Source organism: Lepidochelys kempii, chromosome 9 (genome assembly GCF_965140285.1).
Source record: "Lepidochelys kempii isolate rLepKem1 chromosome 9, rLepKem1.hap1, whole genome shotgun sequence".
Lineage (NCBI taxonomy): Eukaryota > Metazoa > Chordata > Testudines > Cheloniidae > Lepidochelys > Lepidochelys kempii.
Window position 1 is genome coordinate 67,044,929 of NC_136388.1, and position 27,718 is coordinate 67,072,646.

The following is a 27,718-nucleotide window of genomic DNA, read 5'->3' on the forward strand; positions in this document are numbered from 1 at the left end:
ATGTGGATACGGTAAGGTGGAGAACTACCATGGTGCCACTGGAACATTCCAGTAGTCATGCTTCCAGAACGAGAGATATGGACACAGTGTCAGACATCCGTATCGTCTGAATCAAAGGAGTCAGAATTCTCACCAAATGGTGGTACTGTCGGAATTACTGGAATAGAAGGCAGCAGGGACATAGCAGTCGAAAGGTCCCTTCCAACTGGTGGTAAGATCGGGGCTCATGGAGACGGCAGTCCCTCAGGTGCAAACAACTCATGGACACTCAGGGCTCTTCCCAATCTCCCGGGGTATCCGTTCTGGAGGGAACTGCATCTATCTGGAGACTCACAGTTCCCGGGACACCAGTGGAGCTGGAGGAGATGGAGTGGCAGGATCTGTAATTGATACCGGCAGATCCAGCAATCAGTGCATCCATTTCTCGGTCTCGTGAGACATGGAGTATGGCCAGAACTCATGGACAGTGCCAAATCCTTCACAGACTTGGAGTAAAACTTACTGTCATGCTTAATATGTGCATGCTTCCTTAGTTCATGGCTATGCTCCGGTGTGAAGTCCTTAGCATTGGTCCTGGTGAAACACTATGGGGGTTCTGCAGTATGGGGAGCATTTTCACCTGTTCAGGCTGACGTACAGAGTGGGTTCCCTAGCCATGAGCCGAAGCCGGTCTCATGGCATCCTCCATAAAGTCTCTCCTGAGGTAGAGAGTCTGGTTCTCTTGAGTACGGTCAGGAAAGGAGAGGCAGACACTGCACGTGGCTATGATATGGGCTTCCCCCAAGCAGTACAGAAAGTGCTGGTGCTCATCACTGATGGAAAATGAGAAGGAGCAGGCAGTACAGGTTTTGAACCCCAGCAACTCTGGCATAATCCAGTACCCAATCCCGGGTACTAGGGGGAAGAGGGGAAGGGAGTAGTCTGGCAGAAAACACCATTTAAATGGCGCCCCAATTTCTAAATCTGCTACAAAAAAGGTGGAATCAAACAAAAAAATACAGAACAAACAATAAATCTGAACTATGAACAGTTTGGATATTTTTGTAAACTTTTGGAGTAGAAACTCCAACTCAGAACATGTGGCGGTGAGAAGGAACTGGAGACACCTGCAGCCTGCCGCACCTTTATCGCATTGGGCAAAATCATGAGGTGGCACAGGGTGCATATGCGGACTGCCAAACAACATTACTTTCAAAAGGTCAGGGTGCATTGTGTGCACGCATAACCCTCAGTGGAATACAATTACTCAAAGAACAAAGTCTACCAACTGTAAAGAGCAGTAAATCTTGAGTGAGTTTTGACTGGAAATGTGCCTAGACCTGAAGAGAAAGCCATTTGAAGTAGCTACTTCTTTGACTCTCTTTTTCCTCTTAAGAGCCTATGCCTCGACCCACAGAAGTGACTGCAGACTTGTTGAGAGAATGCAGTTGTGCTCCTATTTCCCCACTGCATGAGTCTGGAGAATTGTCAAAACCATTTTGCTACACTGCGTTTCACGCAATATAATGCATTATTTGTCCAGAGTTCAGCAACAAGCAGATGAATAAGGAACTGGGTTCTGCAGAACAGCTGCAGCATCATGAGGAAAATAAATGTTTATTTCCTTTTATTATTTTCCTTGTAGACTGAAAATGACAAGATAAGAGGGGGAAGGGGAATTAACACAACAACCAGTTAAAGCTCGTTTGCAAGCTCATTTTTCTGCTTATCGGATAAATGATTTAATACTACTTACACAGATTCTGTGCTGTTTTTCCATCCAAGATTCTTAATTCTTTAACTCGTTTCTTTGGCAGAACTACTTTCTTTTCTTCTGTATCATCTACTGCCTTTTTAGCTGTAAAATAAATGTGTACATATGAATTTCTAATTCACCAATAATAGTTTTAAATTTTTAACAGATACAACTTCATTTAAGACACTAATGCTACCTTAGAGGGGAAAAAATAACTTCTCAATTTTTCTTCAGTTCAAGGGAAAAGAAACACGTTAGCTCACAATAAGATCTTCTCAAACACAATGGCAAATAAAACAAAATTAAAAAGCAGTAGAAGGGCCATACAGAATTTACGAACTGAAATTTGATAGGACACTGGGATGTATACTTCCACTCTTGCAAAAATACTAAAATCACAGAAACTGGTTGTTTTCTCAGTTTTTCTTTTTTTTTTTAAATCCAACACATTCAACAATAAACTCTCCAGTGATTCAATACAGGTCAAAGAAGATGAGAGCTATCTGCTGAAGCACCGCCATTTCCTGTACCGTCCTGAACCCATCAGTCACAGACCAGTTTTGTTTATGAGATCTAATGACAATACTCTCAAAACTGTAGGCATCTACTACATTTTTAATAATTTAATTAAAATTATGAATACCGTTGCTGTAATGCATAAAATCAAATCACAACTATTATGAATATTCTAGGTTTTGGATTAATACATTTGCTTATCTGACTGGAAGTTTTATATTTGGAACTTATAAAATGATATATACTAACACACACATTTAAATTTTAAACACGTACATACGAACACTTTTTTGCATAACTGGACAAATATTTTTCATGCAAATTTCACAGGTACCAATTAAATTAATCTTAAATTCTATCAAGCAAATGCACACACATGGCTTTCTTTATATCTGACGGTCCTTAGAGGTAATACAAAAAGGAAAAAAAAGGTTTGTAGATTTGCTTTTTAAGATGCTTAAAGGTGGTCTCTAAAAGTTCGTTGTTTGTTTTTCAACTTTAAGAAATTCATAATTTTATTATTCTGGAAGACAATAATGAATGCCAAACTAATGAAATTATCTTATCACAAAACACACATGGTTGACAACTGAGCAACGGAAAAGAGAAGGCACATTTAGTCGTTCTGTGTACAACTTGCTCTTTGTTTGTTTACACTTTTTGAATTTCCAGTGACCAATGAATGTTTGGAAGAAAGCAGGTTTCTATCAAAAATGCAACACTTCACCTCCTTCAACTGTAACATGGGAGTGAACACCACACTTCTTCCAAGAGCCCTCTACCCGAAAAAAACCCAGCAAAACAAAACACTTTCAGGAAAACCAGGACACAACCGCAAAAAATCATTTAACCTAGCTTGCACCCTTTTCTAGGTCATCTTTAAAAATTATGATACAAATATTTGTCCATTTGAGATTAGAACGTCAATGCCTTCTGAGACATAACTGAAGGATACAAATCAAGAATGAGTAACTGTCACCTAGGATCTGATCCTACAAACACTTCTACACATAAGTAACGTTACACAACAGAGTAGGTCCATTGAGCACAATAGCAATGGCCTACTCCCATGCTTAAAGTTACTCAAGTGTTCATATCTGCAGAATCAACAATTCAATTAGTATATAATGATATCAAAAGCAGGATTTAATTTTACAACTATCAGTCACCAATAGACTTTTATTGGCTATCACCTCCCTCTCTATTCAATTGAAAGCCTTCCCCAGTGTCTGGGGGACAATCTTGTCCCAATAACTGCCCCACTTCCCACTGCTTCCGTTCCTGTAGTGAAGTTATATGGATCTGCATTTCCAAAACGTCATAGTTACTTGTTTTCAGGATCAGGAAGGAATTTTTTTCCAGTCGGGCCAAATTGGTGAAGATCTGGTGGGGTGTGTTATGATGCGTTTGATATATTTTGGGGGGGGGGGGGTAGGGGGGAGTGGAGGTTTGGTTGTGTGCGTGTGCGCGCGCGCATTCCTTGCAGCACTGTGGAGCAGTTAGATTAAAAGGAAAAAGAACGGGAATTTTAATATTAAGAGATAATGTACAAATGTTTTGTTCATCATAATTTGCAGCCAATGTCCAGTGAAAATAAAAAGGGCCAGATCCCAGAGTTAAATGAGACCCGGGATTTGGCTGGTAGATCTTTTGTCTGTAGGAAGAAGGGTAAATCTTAAAATTTCACAGACAGAGGCTCCCCTGGCTACCTCCCTCACAGATGGAGGGCTAGAGTATTCAGAAGTGAGCTGAGTCCTAGAGATAGGCTGAAAAGAGTCTACTCTGAATCACTGGTTATATGGTTGGAGCCCTGTAACTCCACACAAGATCCAATTAAATGATGGTGCAAGAGAAGGGGCTAGCATAAAAGCACCCCTCATCTATTGTTAAATTAAGAAAGTTACTGCCGGCAGTTTAAATCAATTTTGTCGGTCATTTACCTACATGTCTTGATCAATATTTGTAAATTGTCATCAGAGAGTCTACTCTGCCACTGCATTTGCTCCTGTTTATTATATGGTAATGCACATTATCCACAGGTTATGCTTGGAGAGCTCTCTTGGGAAAGTAATGACAAATATTTACTCCTCAGACAGTAATTTAATAGTTAATATCCATGCAAAATTTTAACATTCACATTGTAGCATAAATCTGTGGCTAGTAAAAGTACTGTGGTAAGGCAGTCATTCCAAATTTTCAATAATTATTAAAACTAACAACTCAGGTAAGTAGCAGTAATTACTCTACTAAGTAACATATTTCTACTACATTTTCTTATTTCTTTCAAGTCAAATATTTTATATAATATTGTGTTAAAAATTCATTAGTTTTGCACTGATGCGTGGGTATCAGCATAAATAAACTAAACTTGGTTATGATCCTTTCCCCAGTCTAGTTTAGTAAAACTGTCCTTTTGTAATGTTTGTGGTTACAGCACTCCCCTATTAACTTATATCCCAGTAGGTACATGCAACACGACAAGTTGTTTAGCTGCTATATGTAACCAAGATTAAAATGCAGTTTAACAAAGTAACATTGAATGATTAATACAGTAACAGCTAAACATTAATCAAAAACCTAGAGATTGCAACCCGGTAGCATTTCCATTCATCTCTATTATTTATACCATTATGCCTTATATTTGAAAGAAATCTGTAGGTTTAAAAAAAAAACACTTATTTGAATGTGTGTGTGGGTGTATATACACACACGCGCGCGCTACTGGAGATAAGGATATTGTTAAGTCCTCTGCTGCCATTGCTTTTTGCATTCTCTCCCCCTCCTCTCCCTTCACTGAGACAATATATTGTGCATTAATAGGATGTGTCACTCAGAGAATTAATTATATTTCATTATTAGTTACATTGATTAAGTGTTGCTCAAGTTACCATGGCAACCTTAACATATATGTTGAATTATACACCAGTAGGTGCGTGCTCAGTGAGTTTAAGTAGTATAAACATATTTGCATCTGCAGTAAAATACATAGGATAGATTTATGTCAGTGATCTTAAATGACAATGTAAATTAATGGGGAAAATATAAACAAATGATTCTCTATTCTAGCTGGACTGCAAAGGAAATAAGCATAATTTTAATTTTAAATCCTATTAAATACCCTTTACTATGGCATCTTGACATCTCCATTTAATTTAAAAATTAAAGAAATCTACAAATGGATGACAGTAAAATTCTGAGATTATCAAACTTTTTCAGAGTGTAGATTCTGCCCTAATAGAGACAGTTTCTCAGACATCTCTCCCATTCAGTTGTGTGGACCACTTTCCTCTTTCATTCTTCTTACAACATCCCCATGGAAACTACAGCATTTGCATAAATGGAAGATAATATTAGAGAAGTAGTGTATATCTAGCTTCCTTTTGATGGAAAAAAGGAGTGACCACATAATAAGCAAGCTCTTGAAATCCCATGCATATACTATGGTAAGTATGAATAAAATCATGTAGGAACCTTCACTTTGATCATGGATACATTACTTTTTTTTTTTGTTTTAACTTTGTGATTAAGAAATGTCTGTGTCAGATGTTATACTAACATGCATTGTTGACTTCAGCTTAATACAGTACTTGTTGTGGACCACATATGCAATGTGTCAACAAAATGTATCTGAAATAAACTGAATTCATGAAACAAGAGCAAGGTCAGACATTTCAACAAAGGCAATTTTATTTTTATCTTGTAATTTCCGTAGTTTTTGAGCATGGTGAATCTTTTGACAATGTTTTCTGCAACAGCCATTACTTTACTGCAATCTTTACATGTGTGCTTGTGTATGCACATACACACAATAGTTGAAATATATATAAAACATGTATACAAATGTTAAAATATAATACTTAGGAAGGAAGATGTCTTTAGACTCAATGAGTTGCAGTGCAGAGATATATTTATACACACACACAAAACACTAAAGTCTGAAATCAGATTTCTTGTGTCAGAGAAAAGGTTGCTATACAAATTTTGATTTTTTATTCGTACTCATGTAGAGTACTGATTAATATGTTAAAAGAGAAAGAGGAAGTGATTTATAAATTCTGTGTCAGACCCTTATCTCAGGGTTTCCAGTACATTAAATGTTTGTGTTATTTAGAATCCTAAATTCATTCTGAAACAGTGTTTGTGTTATAATTTTATACTAACTCTTGTTTTTGTAATTTACAAATATATCTGCCAAAAGGGATACTGCATTGAAGGAAGTGAATATAATTTTTACTTAACCTGAAACCTATTAATCAAAAACTGAACAAAAAGGGGGAAGAAGCATTTGTTCAGAAAACATATTTCAACAAAAACAAAATATTCATAGATATGTTGAAAATCAGGGTAATTAAGAAATTAGCCTCATTCTGAGTGTTATTAAAACAAAAGCAGGTTACAGTAAACAAGCATTCATTGTTTCACTTGGTTGAATGCTGATTTATACATTAATTATTCTTCACTGGCAAACTCCTTTATTCAAAATACTTGGTTCTCAAGAAAAAAAAAAACCATAATGAAATGGACAGCATGAGATTAATTTTAAATGGAAAACAATACTTTTTTTTTGTTTAGTCGCTTTAAAGATAGATTTCCCTAAATTGGGATGAGTGGAACCTTTCTTAATTAATTCACTAAATTAATTCACTTAATTATTCACTAAAAGACCAAAAGAAACGTATCTTTTAACTTCTGCACATCAGTGCCTCATAATGTCTACACATATACAGTGATTTCACTTTTTTATTCTTTGCTTCTCTTCACTCTCTGCCTCAACCAGAAAGGGAGAGAGAATGCGACTCAAATCAAGGAAAATTAAAAGGTTCAGGTGTTGGGAAAGGCCAGCAACAACTCTTTCCAGAACAACAAAGAGAGAGTCTAAATTAAACATGTTGGTAAGCAATCAAGATTTTGTTTTCATTTGGTGTTATGTTCTATTTTGTGAGTAATAATGTATTTGTTTATCAAAGCTGGAGGAAAAAGAGATGATGCAACCTGCTGTAAGAGATTGTTTTCCATTCCGTTCTTCTATGTTATGTACTGCATGTACATAAAGCATGTGTCTTCAGTGATACCTACATCTGTGAACTAACTAATATATCCCACAGAAAGAACTATTTCCATTTTACACCTGTTTAGCATATGAAGACGTAACAATGACATTAGTCAAAATGTTCTAGAAGTTCAAAATATATAAAACAAGATTAATGGTACTAATCACAAGGAACATACACAAACATGTTGTAATGGTTCAGAGACCTAATTAAGAGGAGGGAAGGAGGTTACTCTAGTAGTTGGTACAAAAATCTGTAAGCACACATGGCTTTTGGAAATTAGCAGTTGCATGTTAACTAATATACTTGTACACCTGTTCACTCACTCAATTACAGAACACCATTAAATGTTACCACTACAATATGTTTAGAGGCCCTAACAGCATTAAATAAGATTTTATATTTTACCCTCTGAGTTGACATTTTCTCTTTTTCTTTAAATTAGTTGGTTTTAGAGTTTATAAAAGGGATTCGGAGTGCAGCCTAAAACAACATTCAGCACAGTGAGCATCCCTTCAACTTCTCAGACAAACACTATGTTAAGATGGCATTAAAGTTGAGATCACATCAGCATAACAGTTTGATTGATTGACGCATAAGTGTTTGTACTCCCAATATAAAAGAAGATCGTGTTTTAGAAAGAACAGTTACTTACATTACAGTAATTGTGGTTCTTGGAGATGTACTGTCCACACAGATTTCACTCTTGATGTGCTTGTGCCCCAGGCACACAAAATCAGATTTTTGAATAGCAGTGTTCAGTGTGCTCTGGGAGCCTTCACAACCAATGAAGCTGAGGCGATAAGGGTCAGAGTGGTCTCAACCACTTCTTACTTTTTTTACCAATGAAGAAGTCCTTACAGAAGGATTAAAAATTAGCAGGTTGTGGGATCCATTTGGACAACACATTTTGAAGAACAACAATTTCTGTAAGGTAAGTAAGAGTTGTTTCTTTGAACAATTGAATACACAGATTCCACTTTTGTTGATTAGCAGGCAGTATACAATGCCTCGAGATGAGTAAAAAGGAATCCTATGTGAAGATCAACCGATGGACCACTGTACCGAAACTTGCATCTGGTCTAGAGGCCAGACCCAGAAGACTTGAGAGTTCCTCATAGGGATTCTTGCCTAAATTGTCTGACCCATTTCCAGGGTTATCCATGGTGAAGATGGGTCAGAGTCTAGCAGATATGCTCTGTTCCTCTGAAGACGCTGAAGAGAATTCTTCTTTCATAGGAGTGATTTGGACAAGTGTCCTCTGCCTATTAAGGGCTATAGTTACTTATTTCCTCTCTTCATCTGACCAAGGCTAAAGATGCCAGTACCAGTCCCCTAGCTGAATCAACCTGTGCTGAGAACAGTCTTGGTGCTATCTTCCATCCATACCCATGAGTCCAGTTGCTGGCACTGATGTGCTCAGTGTAGGCATTCTCAGTGCAGTCACCATAGGTACAAACTTATCTGGCACCAGGACACTCAATGCCAAAAAGAGGTATGCCGACTGAGTGCTACTGAGGGGGAAGGGAAGAAGGTGGCACAGTGTTTACTATGTGAAGTGATCATCGGTGCCAATTTCTGTAGCTCTGCCTTGAGACTTTGGAATGTTGGAGCATTGGGGGAGGATTTTTATTTCCTCACAGGGGAGGGAGATTTGTATCTACCCTGGTCCTTGAAGTGGTGATTTTTACAGCCACTTTTTGAGTCAACACCAAAGCAAAAGAATGGGACCTCTGAGTGTGCTATGAGCTCTGGGTGACATGAGAGAAGTGTGACTAACTAGGTGGAGATCTCTCCAACTGCTTATTGGGATCAAAAAATGTCTGATGTTTCTAGAAGATGCAGCTGCAGTCTACCTTTTCAGAACACAAAAATAGCCATACTGGGTCAGACCAATGGTCCATCAAGCCCAGTATCCTGTCTTCTGACAGTGCACAATGCCAGATGCTTCAAAGGGAATGAACAGAACAAGGCAATCATCAAGTGATCCATCTCTTGTCATCCAGTTCCAGCACCTGGCATTCAGACACCAAGGGACACCAGAGCGTGGGGTTGCATCCCTGATCATCTTGGCTAATAGCCATTGATGGAACTATTTTCTTTGAACTTATCTAATTCCTTTTTTTTTTTGATCCAGTTATAGTTTTACATCCCTTGTCAAAGAGTTCCACAGGTTGACTGTGTGTTGTGTGAAATAGTTTCTTGCCTTCAGAGTGTGCTTTGAAAAAGATTTGCATACTGAGCAATGCTCAGAAACATGTTCTTCTAGACATAAAAGACATCTCAAGTGCCCATTGCTTACAGACACTGATATGTCTCAGGTCTGATCAATCTCAAATCCTGCAGACATAACGTTGACAATTGTGGTTCTATGTGCACAGGCAAGGAACCCTATCTTGCCCATAACATGAAGTAATACTTTATATAAACCAACTGGTTGAATTAAACTTAGGCATACGCTTACCACCATATTGGCCAGATGCAGTGGGGGTTTCTTCACCATCCTCGCAGCAGGTTCAGGTGGGCTCTGTTCATGCATAGCATGATGGGTGGTAGGCTGTATGTCGCAACTCTTTATTTAGGTGTATAGCGGATGTTCAGTGCAGTACTCCATAAATTAAGGCACAAAAGAACAGATAAATGGCTTGGGAAAAGAACTGATCAAAGGTGCTTGGTAATTGAGCAAGCCAGGGCAGCTGGGGACTCCTGACTGGTACAGCAGGGAGCCAACCCCCCATCATTATAGTCCACCTTTACCCCTCCTACAAGTGTGGGGGGGCGGTAAGGTCCCGGCAACGGAATTGCTGGGGAGACCTGCATGAAAAAGGGTGGAAGCCCCCCTGCACTCCTGGAATTGGAGGTTCCTGCCAGTGGATCTGCTGGAGGGATATGAATGGAAAGGTGTGGGGTGGGGGTGGGCTGAAAAAAGCACCCCCCCACCCCCGCTGAATTGTGGGGGTTTTCGCCTGCACTACAGGTTAGTCCCAGACATCTAATAATAAAGTTGCGGCCTGATTAGAGCCATATCTAATGTCTCCTGTCATTCTTTTGAAATAGCCAGACAACGAGATCTTGCACACCAGTATGCATGTACACCAAGAGTGAAATCCATGTGGACAATCACTTGAAAAACGCCCTGGCCCCGTGTCCCGCCACAGCAAAATGATGGCTGAACATCTTGACTGTTAAGTTTTGCCAGTATTGTCATCTGCTTTTTGTTATAAAACTATCTATTAAAAAAACAGAAGAGTTGCACAGTGCAATTTAAACAGAACACTGCATGGCAAACATACAATGTGCAGCTATTTTACATAAAGAGATACTGAGTAAGAAGAGTAATGCAGATGTCTGTTCTTCTTACTTAAAAAGCATCACTCTATCAGCAGTTTTGACAGTAATGTTACAGTGCATTAGTTCCAAAATACACTATTATATTATAAAACCTTACTGAAAAGAATGACATTTCTATCCTGGATATCAATAGGACTTTTTATGCTTTAAATAATATGCAGGAAAATTATCTTGATATATTATGCATAGTAACCATGTAGCTGATGTATCTTATGTTTACGGAGGAATTAAAAAAAAAAAAAAAGACCTATACTGAAACATGAAATGGCTGTCCAGAACTAGAATGAGTTCAGATTCAGATTACAAGTTTCCACTCACTAACTGGACTGAGAAATATCTGTTTATTAAGAGCACCATACCCAGTGTATTAGAGGCTACAGTCTATTAAAGCTGCACTGCCTTGGTTTCATAACGTATTGTGACAAAGTTCCTCCCCTACCTTGGTGGGTCTTGCTCTTACTGGCGGATTTGCTTGCCTCCAAGATTCAGGCCAGCCCTCAGTTTGGCCGTTTTCATGAACCCACAGTCCCGGTCAACTCCTCCTGTGTCTGATCAGGATTTGGGAGGTTTGGGGGGAACCCAGGCCCACCCTCTACTCCGGGTTCCAGCTCAGGACCCTGTGGAATGCAGCTGTCTAGAGTGCCTCCTGGAACAGCTGTGCGACAGCTACAACTCCCTGGGCTACCTCCCCATGGCCTCCTCCCAATACCTTCTTTCTCCTCACCATAGGACCTTCCTCCTGGTGTTTGATAATGCTTGTACTCCTCAGTTCTCCAGCAGTATGCCTTCTTACTCTCAGCTCCTCGTGTCTCTTGCTCCCAGCTCCTCACATGCGCATCACAAACTGAAGTGAGCTACTTTTTAAACCCAGGTGCCCTGATTAGCCTGCCTTAATTGATTCCAGTAGCTTTTTGATTGGCTGCAGGTGTTCTAATCAGCCTGTCTGCCTTAATTGTTTCCAGAAAGTTTCTGATTGTTCTGGAACCTTCCCTGTTACCTGACCCAGGGAAAAGGGACCTACTTAACCTGGGGCTAATAAATCTGCCTTCTATCACTCTCCTGTAGCCATCTGGCCCGACCCTGTCACAGTATGCCGTGGCATATATGTGAGAGTTAACTCTAAATGTCCTTACTTTCAGGATTTTAAAAGCAACTCCACCAATGGTAAAATATTGTGTCACGAGGGCCAGAAACCAAACCTGGTTTCAAGTAAGCAAGGATTTAACTCTGTGTAGACTTCACATGTGTACAGATACAAACCTATGTTCAAAAAGGGAATGTTGGAATGGTCGTTACTTATCTCACAAATGTCAGAATGATCTAATTTGTGTTTCTGGTGAAGAGAGAGAACAACAACAGCTGACATTCAAGATCAAGGAACGACTATTTTCTCCTGTTTCCCTTGATGAGATTAAAGACATTTCTAAGAAGGAACACCTTACTCTAACTATCCAATACCTTCATGTAAAAGAAAGAGCTATTGATAATTATCAGATGTGAAAAATTTGTACTGATTCCTTAGCAAACTTTATCTATGTCAAAGTATGCAGTATGAGACTCCACTTGAAGTTTTGTGTGGGACAATGCTAAGACAGTGCAAACATCATGAATGAGTTGACTAACGGAGTTCAAGCAAGAATAAAAGAGAAGGCTCTCCATGTGGGTACATTCACTGCCACGCCCACAAGCAAAACTTTGCTTTAGTCAACACTATCTCAGATATGCCCAAAGTTACAGAATTCTTTATCATTGTACAAGTGTCATGTCACTTTGTAGTCAAAAGCAATACCAGACACAAGTTATTTGTTCAAGCTCAGAAACAGCTCCAGCAGAAAATTATTCAACTAGTGTAAATGACAGCTACCAGGTGGTTTTATTGGATAAAACTGCACTATGAAGCCATTCTCACTGTATCTGAGTCAGCACATATCATTCAAAAGTTTTAGCCGAGCCAACTGGATTCCAAGCTAAGATAAAGTCACCTTTCTTATTGTATATGCTTATCTTGAAAAGAATAACTGGTGTGACAAATGCATTATCAGAGCAACTTCAATAAAGTGGACTTGTTTTACTACGTACTACACACTTGATCAAAGGAAATCAAAAACAACAAAAATCAGCAAGATCTGATGCAGCGTGGGGGGAAATAGTGGAAAATGCAAACGAATTTGCTGTTGGTATTGGTACTTAACTGGATTTTAGGACAGCTGAATTGTCTAAAGTGCCCCAAAAGAACTCAAAGTTTCCAAGTTTCTTGTTGATTATCTGTCAATCAGTACTATTGGGAAAAGTAATATTGATGAGACAAGTCTCTATGATACATTTCAAGAGACTTACTGTGTGGTTTATGACTATTTAATTTCCTATATTTCAGATATGCTTTGAACAAGATCCTGTCTTGCGGAAGTGATGAGGACCTGTTTTACAAGTCATCTGAAAAGCTGTAACAGCAAGCACAGTAAGGGAAGATTGTCACCTACTGGATCACCAATTTAAACTTCTTAATCACTTGGATTTGCATAAAAAGTCTCCAACTCTAAAACCATCTTAATGTATGATACTTACACCATACTGAAATCTCACAAGGTATGACTGCAGTACAACATTAATTCAGACAAATCAGCAGAAAAATATTAGATTACATATGTACTCATATTGGGAAAACAGATCAGAAAAGGGAAGCTTTTGGTTACACAGAAAGTGGATGAATCAGTGTGGATATCAATTGAGACATTGGACCTTACAGATAATGTATGATGCAATTCAGCAACTATTTCCCAGGTGTATGTGTGATTATTGAATTGTGGTTGAAAAATCTCCAAAAAGCCCTTCCAAGGATACGGAAAGTACAACTTCTAAAACTGAAATATTGTGCATCATTTTACCTTCATGATTAACAAAGAATTCTAGTGTGACTGAGGGAAAGAATTCACAATTTCTCTTTCTCTACTGAATGTTATATATAGCATACTATATGTCATGCACAGAGAGCAACACAGTATAGCTTTAAAAATGAAAACTAATTTTCATAATAATCCTTCTGAATGAGACTGAACTTGGTAAAATAAAGCATACAAAGAGACAAAGTATGAAAATGTAACAATATAAAAGTCACTGATGTTCCACAGTTATTAAACAAAGGATTTAACAATGAAAAACTGGCCAGAATCAGAATTTATTAGCAATATTATTTTAAACGTTAAATGTCCATAAAAAGCAATTTAACTAAAAATCAGACAAACAAATAATGTATTCAAAGGTATCCACATTATAAAGAAAAATATGAATAGGAAATAGATTGCTATTCATTTTTACAATCCACCTTGGTAATAAAGAGAAGCAGTTAAATGCAGGCTTGGATAAAAGTTATTATGCCCTTTGCATTTTAAAGCAAACATGTACAACATTATTGAAGCACTTCTGCATCAGGTTACTAGAATACCAAGTCATTCATTTTCTCTCAAAACCTTGTTAATTTCAGTATTATGTGCATTACAAATTTGAAAGAATTATTCTACTTAAAGTTAAAATACTGTCTAAAACCATCAAGCCATATAAATCCTTTCCATTCCAGCAGTAGAGAAATATCAGTCTAAAACCTAGCAATTCAATAAGTTACCTTCCACTACAATTCACAAGTGGGATGAAAATTGTAAGACTAGTTCCTTATTAAATCTCTTTTCTCTCCCTACCCCCCCCCATCCTCTTTTTAAACAAGGAATTTAAGCAACTTGGCATCAGAGTCTCTTTTTTAGGAAAGCTACCAGCAGACGGGGTCTCAGAAGAATTCCCCAGTGTTACATTCAGCATTGGTGTGTAATAAACTGAATAGCAAAGACCCTCCCATAACCTAGTCAGTTCTGAACCTCTAAGGAAGTGGTATTAGCTATTTGGCATTTTTCACTTGGCACTGAAATTATATCCTATCTGTCCTTAAAGACCTATATGGTAGTAATAAAGGCAATAGATCCAGGTTCCTGGCCATATTCTAATTCAGATCATGACATTCTGCCTTAAATAACATTTATCCTACAGGTTTCAGAGGGGAAACCGTGTTAGTCTGTATCACAAAAATAATGATGAGTCCGATGCTTCTGATGAAGTGGATTATAGCCCACGAAAGCTTATGCCAAATACATTTGTTTGTCTCTCTAAGGTGCCACAAGGACTCCTCATTGTTTCTCCTACAGTTTCAAAAGAAATATTTCTCTCTCTCCCCTTAGGTCTCATCTCCCATCATGTATTTTTGGGGGTAACAGAATAGATTAGATTGTTTCAAATGGCTATCTAAATATTTGCTCTTCAGAGGTATTTTATGAGAGATAGAGAATTCTCTCGGCTCTGACATGTAAACGGCCCAACCTCATCAGAAGCAAGGAAGTTATTCCAACCTGTCTTCCAGTGTTGTAGTTCAGTTTTATACTCTGTATCATCACATTTACCTACTAACGTGCTAACTGGAAGATTCTGGATCACTTGCAGTAGACTTGTATTGCAGCAGCACTTCATAAATAAGCATAATACATAAAACTTTTTCCTATAAACACAGAAGAATTAAATTGCATGTCAAGGAAAAAGAATGTAAGTCAGAGAGAGGAAGACTACAGCCCCTGTAGTGCACTATATATGTACACACACACACAGACACACACAAAATTAGGCTTAGAAAGATTGATTCTTTTAAGTAAAAGTTGTTAAACGTCGATTTCACAGTACACACAAACAGAAGAAAAAGTATTTCATATATAAAAATCAAAGTGCACGCATAGGCAAAGTCAGAAAAATACTGCTTGAGAACTTGAGAATTTAAAATCCAGTGATTTAGACTTAATTTTTTTTATAGATTCAAATTTTCAGTGATAGAAAAATCATGAGTTTCAGCATTTTTTCCTATTTTTACTAATTTAAATGTTCATGGTTGTAGAAAATTAAGAAGCACAATCAGACAATTATTTTATAGTAGACTTTGAGATTCAAAAAGTAAGGCTTTGTAAATGGTTAAAACCACTTGTCAACATCACATAAAAATATAATAACTAAATATTCTTAACTCAACAAATCAGATCTGTTTTTACTATTCATTCGCTAGTCCATTTGCAACGAGCCTAATTTAAAAAAAATGCTTAAAATTAACACATCCATCAAATTTATAAAAATCTGAATTTTACCAAACCTATATACAATTCAGTATGACTCAGCACCAGGAAACAAACAAAAGTACAAAAGAATCTCAAGTCCTGGTTTTCTAGTCTCAGGATTGAGAATATAAACTATTTATCCATCCATCTAGAGGTGGACCTGAAAATCTTTTAAATCCAGATATGCCAACCATCTGCTAGCCACACCCACTTGCCAATTAATTCAGCAGCTGTGTGATCTAACCACATACTCCCAATGCCACCTGGTAGAAATGCAAATTGTACAGCTATCCACTCTTGGTATGAACATAAATAAAGTGCCTCTGCTACATTTCTATCCTCCCGGTATTCATAAAAGCTAACAACCTTGACAAGGTGTTATAAAAGTAAAGGAAAGAACAGAAATCAACAAAGACACTATGTTGATCACAGAAGTGTTATCAGTCTTTGATATCACTAAAATCAAAAGTTACTATATCAAAGCTTGCAGAAAACAAAAATCCCATTAAAAATAAAAAGAATAATTGATCTGAAGGTGCATTTTGTTTTAAGTTTAAAGTCTGTTAACACAATAACGAAACAAAAAACAAATGTGCAGTGCCACCTGATTTTGCTTAACCAATGTCATCGTGTTGAAGGAAATTACATTAATTTATAAATGTTTTATAAATATAGAAAGAAGGATCAGTGAGCTATCTCAGAATAAAGAGAAGGGGCAAAAAAAGTAAAATGCAATAAGTAATGGTAACAACTAAAAAAAACCATGCAGGTTCTAGGGTACGCAGGTAGTGTTCTAATTTACCATAACACTCAAAGAACAGACCAAAAGCCTTTTGCACCATTCATTATTTTTTTTGGGGGGGGGGGCAGGTCATTAAGAAAAAATACTAATGTTACTTAATCCAGTCAACATCAATTGTGGGACTCACAGTAGAAGTATGGAACATCATGGCACATTGTGGTCTTCAAATAATTGTTGTCAATCATTAAACACGTTTCATTAACTGCTCCATATCAGAGTTTATTTCCTGCTTAACTTAACAGTTCCAACCTGAAACCTAATGTTTTGGGTTCTTTATTTTTTGGGGGAAGGGGGGTTTGGGCTTTTTTATTATTATTATTCTTGTTGTGAGGTGTTGGGGGGGGTTGGGGTTTTTGTTTGTTTTCTTTTTTTGAGAGCGCGCGCAAAAGTGCTAGCTCATATAGTTTTCAATACTAAATTTGCTCCTCAATTCATCCAGCCATTTTTTAGTGCTTTTACAGAAACAAAATCCCTTTTTAAGTTTCTGCTTTGTTTTACTTTTGTTCATGTTGTTGTGTAAAGGATCAAAATAGCAGTGGATGCTGATTATAGTAAAACAGTCTAAACAGAAATTACTTGGAAATACACAAAGTACAATGCTGAGGGGAAAGGAAACCCAAATATTTCCTGTTGACCTTTAGAGCAATATGTAAAATCACAAACTAGTGAGCAAAAAAAATTCAGACAAATGCTTCAATTGACTGTATCCCTTTTATGAACAGCGTCCTCATAGACAAGAATAGCTTCTTTGTGAAATGTCACATAGGGGACTGGAACAAAGTAAATTTGTCACCTATTTCTCCCTTCCTTTCTCCTTACTATTCTTCTCCACATACTGAAGTAGGGGAACAAGTCTCACACTTTCTGCCTATCTTCCCCCAGGCTCTCCTCTCCCCCTGCCCAACCTACCTTAGCCTCAACTTTTGAGACACTTAACATGGAAGTTCCAATTGTGAGCTGCCCTCCAACATTACTATTCAATATGCAGTTGGAGTAGGGTTGCCAACCCTCCAGGATTGGCCTGGAGTCTCCAGGAATTAAAGATTGATCTTCAATTAAAGATTATGCCATGTGATGAAATCTCCAGGAATATATCCAACCAAAATTGGCAGCCCTAAGTGGGAGACAGTTGGTGGAAACTGGACAAGTTTGGTAGCTGCCTAAATATTATGGTGATGAGTGCTTTACAAATGTCATAAACATCTTAAACAACATTAGATATAAGATAACAAATGTATTTTGCCTGTACAAATCAAAACATCTATTTTGGTTGCAAGTCCACAAGAAAAGAAAGCTAAACCTTGAAATACATATGCAAATTTTTGACATATGCTGCTTCATGGTATGCATTTTAAAGTGGAAATTGTTGCAATTAACACACAGGCAGCCATTTATTTTACATATGTTCGTGTATATATAAAAATCTATACCCAAAGAAAAATTATCACTGATGTCATCATGATGAAAGTCCATCAATGTTGTACATAGGATTTTTGATTCTTGATGTGATTCACCAACATTAAAAAGGAAAGTGGACATTACGGAAAAGTTACATTCCAAATACTGCACTGGGGAAAATATTTTGGTTATCTAGCAGTACATGTAGGGGTAGCACCCCAGCAACCCTTGGAGTGGTGCCTCCATGGCGCGGTATAAGGAAAGCTGCGTGGTCCCCCACCCTCAGTTCCTTCTTGCCAGACAACTCCGAGAGAGGAGGAGGAGGGCGGGATGTGGAATAGACATGAGCAACACATCTCAAAGAACACCAGTTACGGAAAAAATAACTGTCTTTTCTTCTTCGAGTGATTGCTCACGTGTATTCCACAATAGGTAATTCCAAGCTATATCTGTTGGAGGTGGGAGGAGTTCACAGATCCCCAGGATGGAGTACGGCTCTGCCAAACCCGGTGTCATCCCTGGTTTGGGGGACAATCGCATAGTGCGAGGTAAACGTGTGAACCAAACACCAAGTGGCGGCCCTACAAATATCCTGGATAGGGACGTGGGCCACAAAGGCAGCCGACCAGGCCTGGACCTGAGTCAAGTGTGCTTTTACAATTGGTGGCAGGGGAACACCGGCCAGATAATAACAGGTGGGAATGCACGAGGTGATCTAGTGGGAGAGGCGCTGGGTGAAAATCGACTGACCCCGCATGAGTTCAGCTGAGGCAACAAACAGTTGAGAGGACTTCCTGAATGGGTTAGTCCATTCCAGATAGAAGGCTAGCGCCCTAAGCACGCTGAGCTTGTGGAGGCGGTGTTCCTCACTGGACGCATGCGGCTTGGGGCAGAGGACAGGCAGGAAAATGTCCTGGCCCGAGTGATAGTCGGAGACCAGCTTAGGGAGGAACGCGGGGTGTGGGTAGGCGGAGACAAGCTTAGGGAGGAAAGCAGGGTGTGGGCGGAGCTGAACCTTATCCTTATGAAAAAACGTGTACAGGGGTTCGGAGGTCAGGGCCCTGAGCTCCGAGACCCGCCTGGCCTACGTGATAGCAACCAGGAAGGCCACCTTCCACGAGAGGAGAGACCAGGAGCATGTGGCCAGAGGTTCAAACGGGGGCCCCATGAGATGGGATAACACCAAATTCGGGTCCCACGGCAGGACAGGGGGCCTAGCATATGGAAAAAGACGGTCCAACCCCTTAAGGAATCATCCAGTCATAGCATGGGAGAACACCGTGTGTCCCTACACTGGCAGATGGAAGGCTGATATGGCCGCCAGGTGCACCAGGCCCTGGGCTCTAAGGTGAAGGAGGTAGTCTAGGATAAACTGGATTGGGGTGGCCACCGGGGAAACACCCCGCTTGGCAGCCCATCTGGAGAACCGGGACCACTTCGCCAAGTAGGCGCGGCGTATGGCGGGCCGCCTACTTTCCAGGAGTACGTGCTGGACCCCCTCCAAACACGTCCACTCCTCCCCGCCTAGCCATTGAGCAGCTGCATCATGAGTTGGAGAGCCACGAGGTTGGAATGGAGGAGGCAGCCTCAGTCCTGGGAGAGCAGGTCCAGGTGGAGCGGCAATGGCTGCGGCGGAACCATTGGCAGGCCCATGGGGGTCCCGTACCAATGCTGGCAGGGCAATCAGGAGAACCCGTGCCTTGTCCATTTTTACTTTCTCCAGGACCCTGCTGATGAGAGGGAACAAGGGGAAGGCATAGCGAAACTGGTCTGAACATGACAGGAGGAAGGCACTGAGGATAATGCCCTTTCCCATACACCCCCCCCCCCGAGCAGAACCGGGGGCAGCGCCGGTTCCGTCTTGTTGCAAATAGGTCCACCTGCGGAGTTCCCCACACTCAGAAGAGCTGGTGAGCCACTTCTGGGTGGAGAGACTACTCGTGCTGGGAGGAGAAGTCCCTGCTCAAGTGATCCGCCCGCATGTTGCTGGCGCCTGGCATGTGAAAGGCCCTCAGAGAGATGTCGTGGGCTATGTAGAAGTCCCAAAGGCTAATGGCTTTGTGGCAGAGGGCAGAAGATAGGGTCCTGCCTTGCCTGTTGATACAGAACATCGTGGCCGTATTGTCCATGAGGACCCTGACTACCTTGCCCTGTAAGTGCGAGCAGAAGGCCACGCACGCCAGACGCACCGCCCTGAGTTTCTTGACATTTATAGCTATGGGGCTGACCACAGCTCTTGGGTCTGAACGGTCCCCATGGGTGGGTGGGGGGGCAAACTAGGTCCGATGCATCGGACACCAGCTTGAAGGACGGGACCCTGTCTCGGAAAGGGACCCCTTGGAGCATGTTGTTTGGGATGGAACACCATCAAAGAGAGGCAATCAGGCACAGTGAGGACCTTGTCCATCCTGTCCTGGGCCTGGGAGAACTCTGAGGCCAGCCAAAGCTGGAGGGGCCTCATTCGGAGCCTGGCGAGGCAGACCACATACGTGCACGCCGACATGTGACCCAGGAGCTGGAGGCACGCTCTGTCCGGTGGGAGGGAGGCCTTGGCCGACGAGGCATCCAAGAACATCCCGATAAACCCTATGCGCTAACTAACTAATGTGGACTTGGTGTCGTTTACTAACAGGCCCAAGACAGCACACATGGACAGTAGAAGTGTCTCGTGATCCCGCACCTGCGAATGGGAGCTGCCTTTGACCAGCCAATTGTCCAGATAGGGAAAGAACTGGACCCCTCGGCGCCTGAGGTAGGCTGCTGCCACCGACATACATTTTGTGAACACCCTTGGGGCAGTGGATAGACCAAACGGGAGGACCGTAAATTGGTAACGATTCTGTCCCACCAGGAAACGGAGGAAGCGTCTGTGCCCCTTGAATATGTGGATGTGGAAATACGCATCCTGCAGATCCTGGAAGGCGATGATGGAGGGAGACCATGCGGAACTTGAGTTTGACCTTAAACTGGTTCAGATCCCACAGGTCCAGGATGGGCCTGAGTCCCCCTTTGGCCTTCGGGATAAGGAAATAGCAGGAGTAGAACCCCTTGCCTCTGAACTCCCCGGGGACCATTTCCACCGCTCCCAGGTCTAGGAGCTGCCGCACCTCCTGCTCGTGCAAAGGATCCCCCAGAAGGAACAGGGGTGGGGAATGGCTGGGCGGGGGCAAAACAAATTGCAGGGTATAGCCCCCGGGAGACCAAACTGAGAACCCAGCAGTCCGAGATTAGTCGCAACCACTCCATGAGGAAAGCACACAACTGACTGCAGAAGAGAAGCTTCATTTAGTTCCCTTTGGGAACTGTCAGGGTGCCCCCCCAGCATCCCATCGAAACTGCCTTTTCCCCACCTGCTTCCCCTTGGAGGACCCAGGCTGCGGGGCAGGCCGTGACTGCCGCTGAGGGAGCCTTTTATCTCTTGACTTTTGTAGGCAGCCTCATACTTAGGCTGGGCAGCCGAAGCAGGGGCCTGCTGCAACTTAAACTTAGTTTTGGCTGGAGCCAGAACATAAAAGACCCAGGGTCTGCAGAGTCGTGTGGGAGTCCTTCATGCCATGCAGCTTTGTATCCATTTGTTCCGCAAATAGACCGTTGCCATCAAACGGGAGATCCTGCATGAACGACTGCGCCTCACTGGACAGCAGGAGCCACGACGCCCTTCTCATGGACACCGCCAAGGCCATAGATCGAGCTGCAGTGTCCACCGCACCTGACGCCACCTGCAGTGACGCCTTGGCAGCAGCTGCATCCTCCTCCACCAGCACTTAGAACTCTTTTTTATCGCGCTGCTGGAGGGAGTCCTCGAATTTAGGCAGCTAACCCAACAAGTTGAATTCGTATCTGCCCAGGAGAGTCTGGTGGTTTGCCACCCGCAACTGGAAACTCGAGGATGAATAAACCTTTCGGCCAAAAGAGTTGAGCCTCCTTGAGTCTATGTTTTTCAGAGTGGGGGCTGGTTGGCCCTGCAGCTCCCTGTGGTTGACCGACTGGACAACCAGGGAGTTGGGCGTCGGGTGGGTTTAGAGGTACTCGTGCCCCTTGGTAGGTACAAAGTACTTGCGTTCCGCCTTCTTCAAGATGGGAGCCAGGGAAGCCGGCATTTGCCACAGGGCATTTGAAATCCTTGCCACACCTTCATGGAGGGACAAAACCACCCTGACTGGTGCCGAAGATGACAGCATATTAAACAGGGAGTCTGAGTTCTCCTCCAGCTCCTCTGCCTGGAGGTGAAGGCTCGATGTCACCCGTTTTAAAAGTTCTTGATGGGCCCTAAAGTCCTCCTGCGGGACAGAGGCGGGCAGAGCCACTATCGCCTCATCCGGGGAGGGTGAGGAAGCTGGTACGGTGCTCTGGGTATCCGTCAGCACCGGAGGGTCCACCACCTGGTCGGTCTCCAGGCACAGTACCGAGGACGTACGTCCCACCAACCTCTCCTCGGGGGCCTGGAGAGAGAGGCTGACGGTGCCTCTGAGGCTCCAGCTACTGAGCGGGCCCCGACCAGGGGCTGCGTCGGAGGCCACGGTGCCTACTGGTACCACTGTGCCAGCCACTGGGCCAGGTGCCACTGCACCTGCTGTGGCACCGACGGCCCCGGCTGTTCGGCCTGGCTGGCCTGGCCCGGCCCGGCCCATGGAAGGGCAACTACGAGCAGAGCCCGGGCTGATGAACGACCACTGTCAAGGGACCGGGCGGAACGGCGGTGCTGGAAGCGACATCACCCATGGGACCGCAATCTTGATGCGGAGGACTGGTACCACTTGCAGCTGCTGCTTCGCGATCTGCTCCGACGGACAGACCTGCAACAGCGCGGTGCCGGCGATCTATGCCCCGGGCTGTGGAGATGGTGCCTTGGCGGAGACTTGGAGAGGGATTCTGAGCAGGAATGGCGATGACGTCCATGCCGCTGCTGGCTGCGGTAACCTCTGCAAGACAAGGACCTCTGGCGACATCTGCCTCAGTACTGTCGGTAATTGCTCCGTGGCGTGGAGCAGTGCCAGGAGTCCCAGTCAGATGGTACCCAGCCAGACAGTCTAACTAACTACAGGTACTAGCACTAAATGAACGAAAAGCTCTGGGGACGAGCTACAGCAAAGCTGGAGCAAAACAGTTCCAATGCACCTTCACTGGCGGCAAGAAGAAACTGAAGGTGGGGGGAGCACGCAGCTCCCCTTATACCACACCACGGAGGTGCCACTCCAGGGGTCGCTCGGGTGCTCCCCCTACGGGTACTGCTAGGGGAAAAACTTCCGGCACCGATGCATGTGGCGAGCACGCATACCTATTGTGGAATACACATGAGCAATCACTCGAAGAAGAAAATATTTTGGTTATCTAGATTTTTGTGGATTCCATTTATTTGTTGCACTATATTCATTCTCCAGTCCCTACTCCTTCCAACAATACATAGCTTTTTTTTTTTTTTTTAAACTCCCACATCAGGTATTATTTGGAATGGCTCATAAGGCACTAACTTTTTTTCACCTTGTTAAGTATGGAAGGATACCAACTGGTGATTGGGTTAGAAGGCTAGAAGCCTAGTATTGAGGGAAGCCAGCTGGTTATCCAGGGAGTGGAAAGGAGGGTTGCAAATGAAAAAAAAAATGTAATACAATTGGCTGTGATGTCATATGATCATCAGTTTGGGACACCAAAAACTGCTTACTAGAACATAGCAACAAAGCTAAACTATGTTTAATTAAACAACCTTATCTTGGCCAACTGCATTGTGTTTGTCTGTCTTAAATATTATGCAGTATTCACCTGTGCCTAAGAATGGTCTAATGTCAGTCAAACTTAAAAGTCTACAAATACAATTCCTCACTTCTGAATTGCTGCAATTAGTACATGGTTTATGAAAATGTGACATCTGAACAATACACTGGAATTAGCCATTGGGATTTTAAAAAGTTATCTTTGATTATATGGCATTTGCAGATGTCATCTGTATATGCATAGAACACTTTTTTTTTTTTGTCTTCTGCAGGTATGCAAATTGCAGGCAGCTTAGCAGAGGTCTCCGATTCCTTAAACAAAGATACATCCTTATCCTACCCTAATTGTTTGATTCCTTTAAAATAACATAACAAATGATACTGGTACTATTTATCAGATTCTGGTGTCATACAGAGATTATAATCCTTCTTCACAATCTACATCTTCATTTTATTTTTAATAGTATCATCCTTGGAAATGACCCCATTGAACAAAAACACGTCTCAAATCTTTGAGGAAAAAACAACAATGCAAAATGTGACGGAAATCATTGCCTTCATCCATCTGCTGTTTGTGTGTGGATAGAGAGAGTAGTATGAAGAAAGAAGAATGTAATTAACAAAAGCTTCCCAGAATGAATCCTTCTAAGAAAGGCTCCTCCCTTTAATAGTTACAAAATAAAATTGAGGAATTTAACTCTTCCATTTATCTAACTATAAATGTAAGTGGTCTTAATAGACTAAGGGTAAGTTTCTGTAAGAACTACCTTGGAACAGAGACACGTCATAACACTAGACACACACGCACCATTACATAACAATAAATTTTCTAAGCAACCCTCCATTTCGTAATATTCTGCCCATACTTAGGTCACCATAAACCTACTACTACATAAACATAAACGATCTCAGCTGTCACAATGTCACATAAATAGACAGGCACCTCTTAGGTCCCAGGACTCTAGTCCTTACTTATAAAACCTCTTCAGTACCTAGGAACCAAATAAAGATTGTTATAGATCAATGCCCATTTCTAGGGGAAAAACAGCTGTTCAGGTCACAGTAAAAGAAACCTTAAATTAAAGTGAATAAATGAAGACTCGGCACACCACTTCTAAAAGGTTGCCGACCCCTGCATTACAACATAACATTCTTTAAAATCCGTGAACATACTGTGGACAACATAGAAAATTTTCTGCATCTGAGAAGCTTAACCTTGATTAACAACTCTTTCCAGTGAAATACTGTTTCACTTCTTGGAACTCAGGTTTACCAGGGTAACTTGAACTGTTCTAGGCAAAGCTCGACTGGATCTTGAAGAACTTATGTATGTATGTAAACAGCATATTCCATGTTTCAAATCGAAATTCTTTCTAACAGCTCAAATGCTTAAAATAAAATCAAAAAGGAAGCTCAGACAAAAGAAAAAAGGATTCAGAAATTCTGAACAAATCTATTTTACACGACTATCTGTCTATGTAAAAAATTTCCAAAAATTGATCTTAACCAGCTACAATTTCAAAATTTCTACAATTTACTTATTCAGTATAAACTGGATGAGTCTTCCTTCAATTTGGATTGGGACAGTTAAAAAAGCCCATGAAAATCCACTATAAAAAGCAAGAGTTCCTTCATTTTACAGACAGTAATTGTTTCACTTCTATTATCTTTGCTGAACTGTCAAAGCTGAATGGATCTGGTAAAACAAGTCAATAAAAATGCACACAGATCTGATTTAAGCTGTTAAAAAAATCTAACAAAAGTTGGAATTAGATAGACTCAAAGATAGCAAAATAAATTAATGGCTAGAATGAAATGTAGTAGAAAAAACAGAATTTGATCAAGCTTTGCTCTGGGTCACAGCTTCTCAAACTGGGTGCTGGGCATGGAATGTACTCTGGGGAGCAGGGCTGAGAAGCTTTAGGAAAAAATACTTACTGTGCACATTTTACCCACAGCAATGAATAACTAGCAAAGCTGATTCCTCCAGACATATCAGGTCCTCAGATGGCGCTGTGCATTTGACTCTATATGGGATCTAGATGTGCATTCTGGTAGATTTCTGTTAATCTTGCATAGTATTATTCAAAGTCACCACCACCATCTGTACATTAATCTGTTTGCTATGACACAATGTGCACATTTAATTGAAGCATCAACCACAATTGCATTTTTGCTTTTGCTCTTATTACAATGAATCTGTTTTGCTCTGTTTGAATCAATGCCTTACTGTTTTTAATATTTAGTGAGAGTTCCATGTTTTGTTTTGTTTTTTTAATCCGTATATGTACTTGTGTGGCGGGAGGCAGGACGTAAAACACTACAGACACAAAGAAGGGGGGCGTGATCAAATACGTTTGAGAATCATTGCTCTGGGTAAATGACAAGGTGATTCTAGTCAGCTCTTCTCTTACTATATGGCGAGTCTGCTATGCAAAATATTTCAATTGCTACACCTCCTGGCTGAAGAGTCTGTGGAAAGTAAAGCTACATTTTCATACAAGTACCAACACAAGTGAATTCACTCCATTCTAGTTCTGTGTGTCTGATCCAAATCTTGTATTAAAACAAGGGCTAGTTATAAAAATGTGATTTCTATTTTAAAGATAGGAAAGGGTAAGTCATGTTAATGGTCAAGTTAAGCAGACACTGTTCTGGTATTTTAGGGGAAAATTTAGGTTTTATTAAAATGAAAAGTTTCATACTACCTAATACTAATGAAATAGTCATTTTAAAAAAACATTAAAATATTTAAAACTAAATAGTGTTAAGTTGTTTGCAAGCCAAGTGGTGCAAGCAAACTCCCATGCATGAAAATAGGTAAGATTCTTTTAAAAAAATACTTCCAGAAAAACAAGAAAGTCCTTTTAAATCAAGAACAGTTCAAGCAATTATATATAGTGTTATTTTATTTCAATTTTATTAATTTAAGGGGGAGGATTGCTTGTCAGTCTGCTAGTGGATGTTAGGATATAGATATTCAGGCCTGTCTGCAAAGGTCTGTACTCTAAGAATTTAGGTGTATTCTTATCACTTGGCTAGTGATAGAGGTATAAAAGAAAGAATCAAAATCACTGTCTGCTGGTGTAAGGGCCTTCTCTTACTGTGACAGTCTGAGGCCCTGTTCTTAGGCTAAGGCCTTTGGCTAAGCAGCAGAGGCAGCCATAAGCTGGGAAGCGAACGGTCACATCCTCACATTCCAAACTAGTCACATTGAAATAAGGTGCTATTGGGCTGTTAGGCACTATCAGGACAGGATTGTATTCCTATCACCTCCAGAGAAAGGGAAGTGCCTAGAAAATGTAAAAGGAAACTTAGTTTGATAGCATCCTGTCTGGCAAGAACTCACTTATCAATAGCTGGGATGTGAAATCCTCACTTCTGTATTGTTTTGTCATTATAGTTCCCACTTTGCTGTTGTTTGTCTGTATAATCTCTGTCTGGTTCTGTGATTGTTCCTGTCTGCTGTATAATTAATTTTGCTGGGTGTAAACTAATTGAGGTGGTGGGATATAATTGGTTACATAATCATGTTACAATATGTTAGGATTGGTTAGTTAAATTTCAGTAAAATGATTGGTTAAGGTATAGCTAAGCAGAACTCAAGTTTTACTATATAATCTGTAGTCAATGAGGAAGTGATGGGGTGTGGGTGGGGGTGGGCATGTGAGATGGGAACAGGGAATGGGGGTAAGAAAATTGGAATCATGTTTTGCTAAAGGGGGAAATGGGAACAGGGAATGGGAGTAAGGAAGTTGGAATCATGTTTGGCTAAGGGTAGGAATGGGAACAGGGACACAGGTGTAAGGCTCTGTGGTGTCAGAGCTGGGAAGGAGGATACTAAGGAAGGAAACTGGAATCATGCTTGCTGGAAGTTCACCCCAATAAACATCGAATTGTTTGCACCTTTGGACTTCGGGTATTGTTGCTCTCTGTTGATGCGAGAAGGACCAGGGAAGTAAGTGGGTGAAGGAATAAGCCCCCTAACAGTGGACACTATGGATTTGCGCAGCTTT

At 41.1% G+C, this 27,718-nt stretch overlaps 1 protein-coding gene across 8 annotated transcripts in view; it reads right to left on the reverse strand.

Annotated features, from left to right (window-relative positions):
* DIAPH2 (diaphanous related formin 2) overlaps positions 1–27,718 on the reverse strand; it is an 807,504-nt gene that overhangs the window by 506,575 nt on the left and 273,211 nt on the right. For all 8 annotated transcript variants that reach the window (XR_012160923.2, XM_073360856.2, XM_073360854.1 and 5 more), the window contains one exon: positions 1,736–1,837. Coding sequence is in view for 7 of the 8 variants with exons in the window: in XM_073360856.2 (XP_073216957.1) it covers positions 1,736–1,837 (102 nt within the window). In the remaining variant the exon portion in view is untranslated. The remainder of the gene's footprint in view (positions 1–1,735; positions 1,838–27,718) is intronic.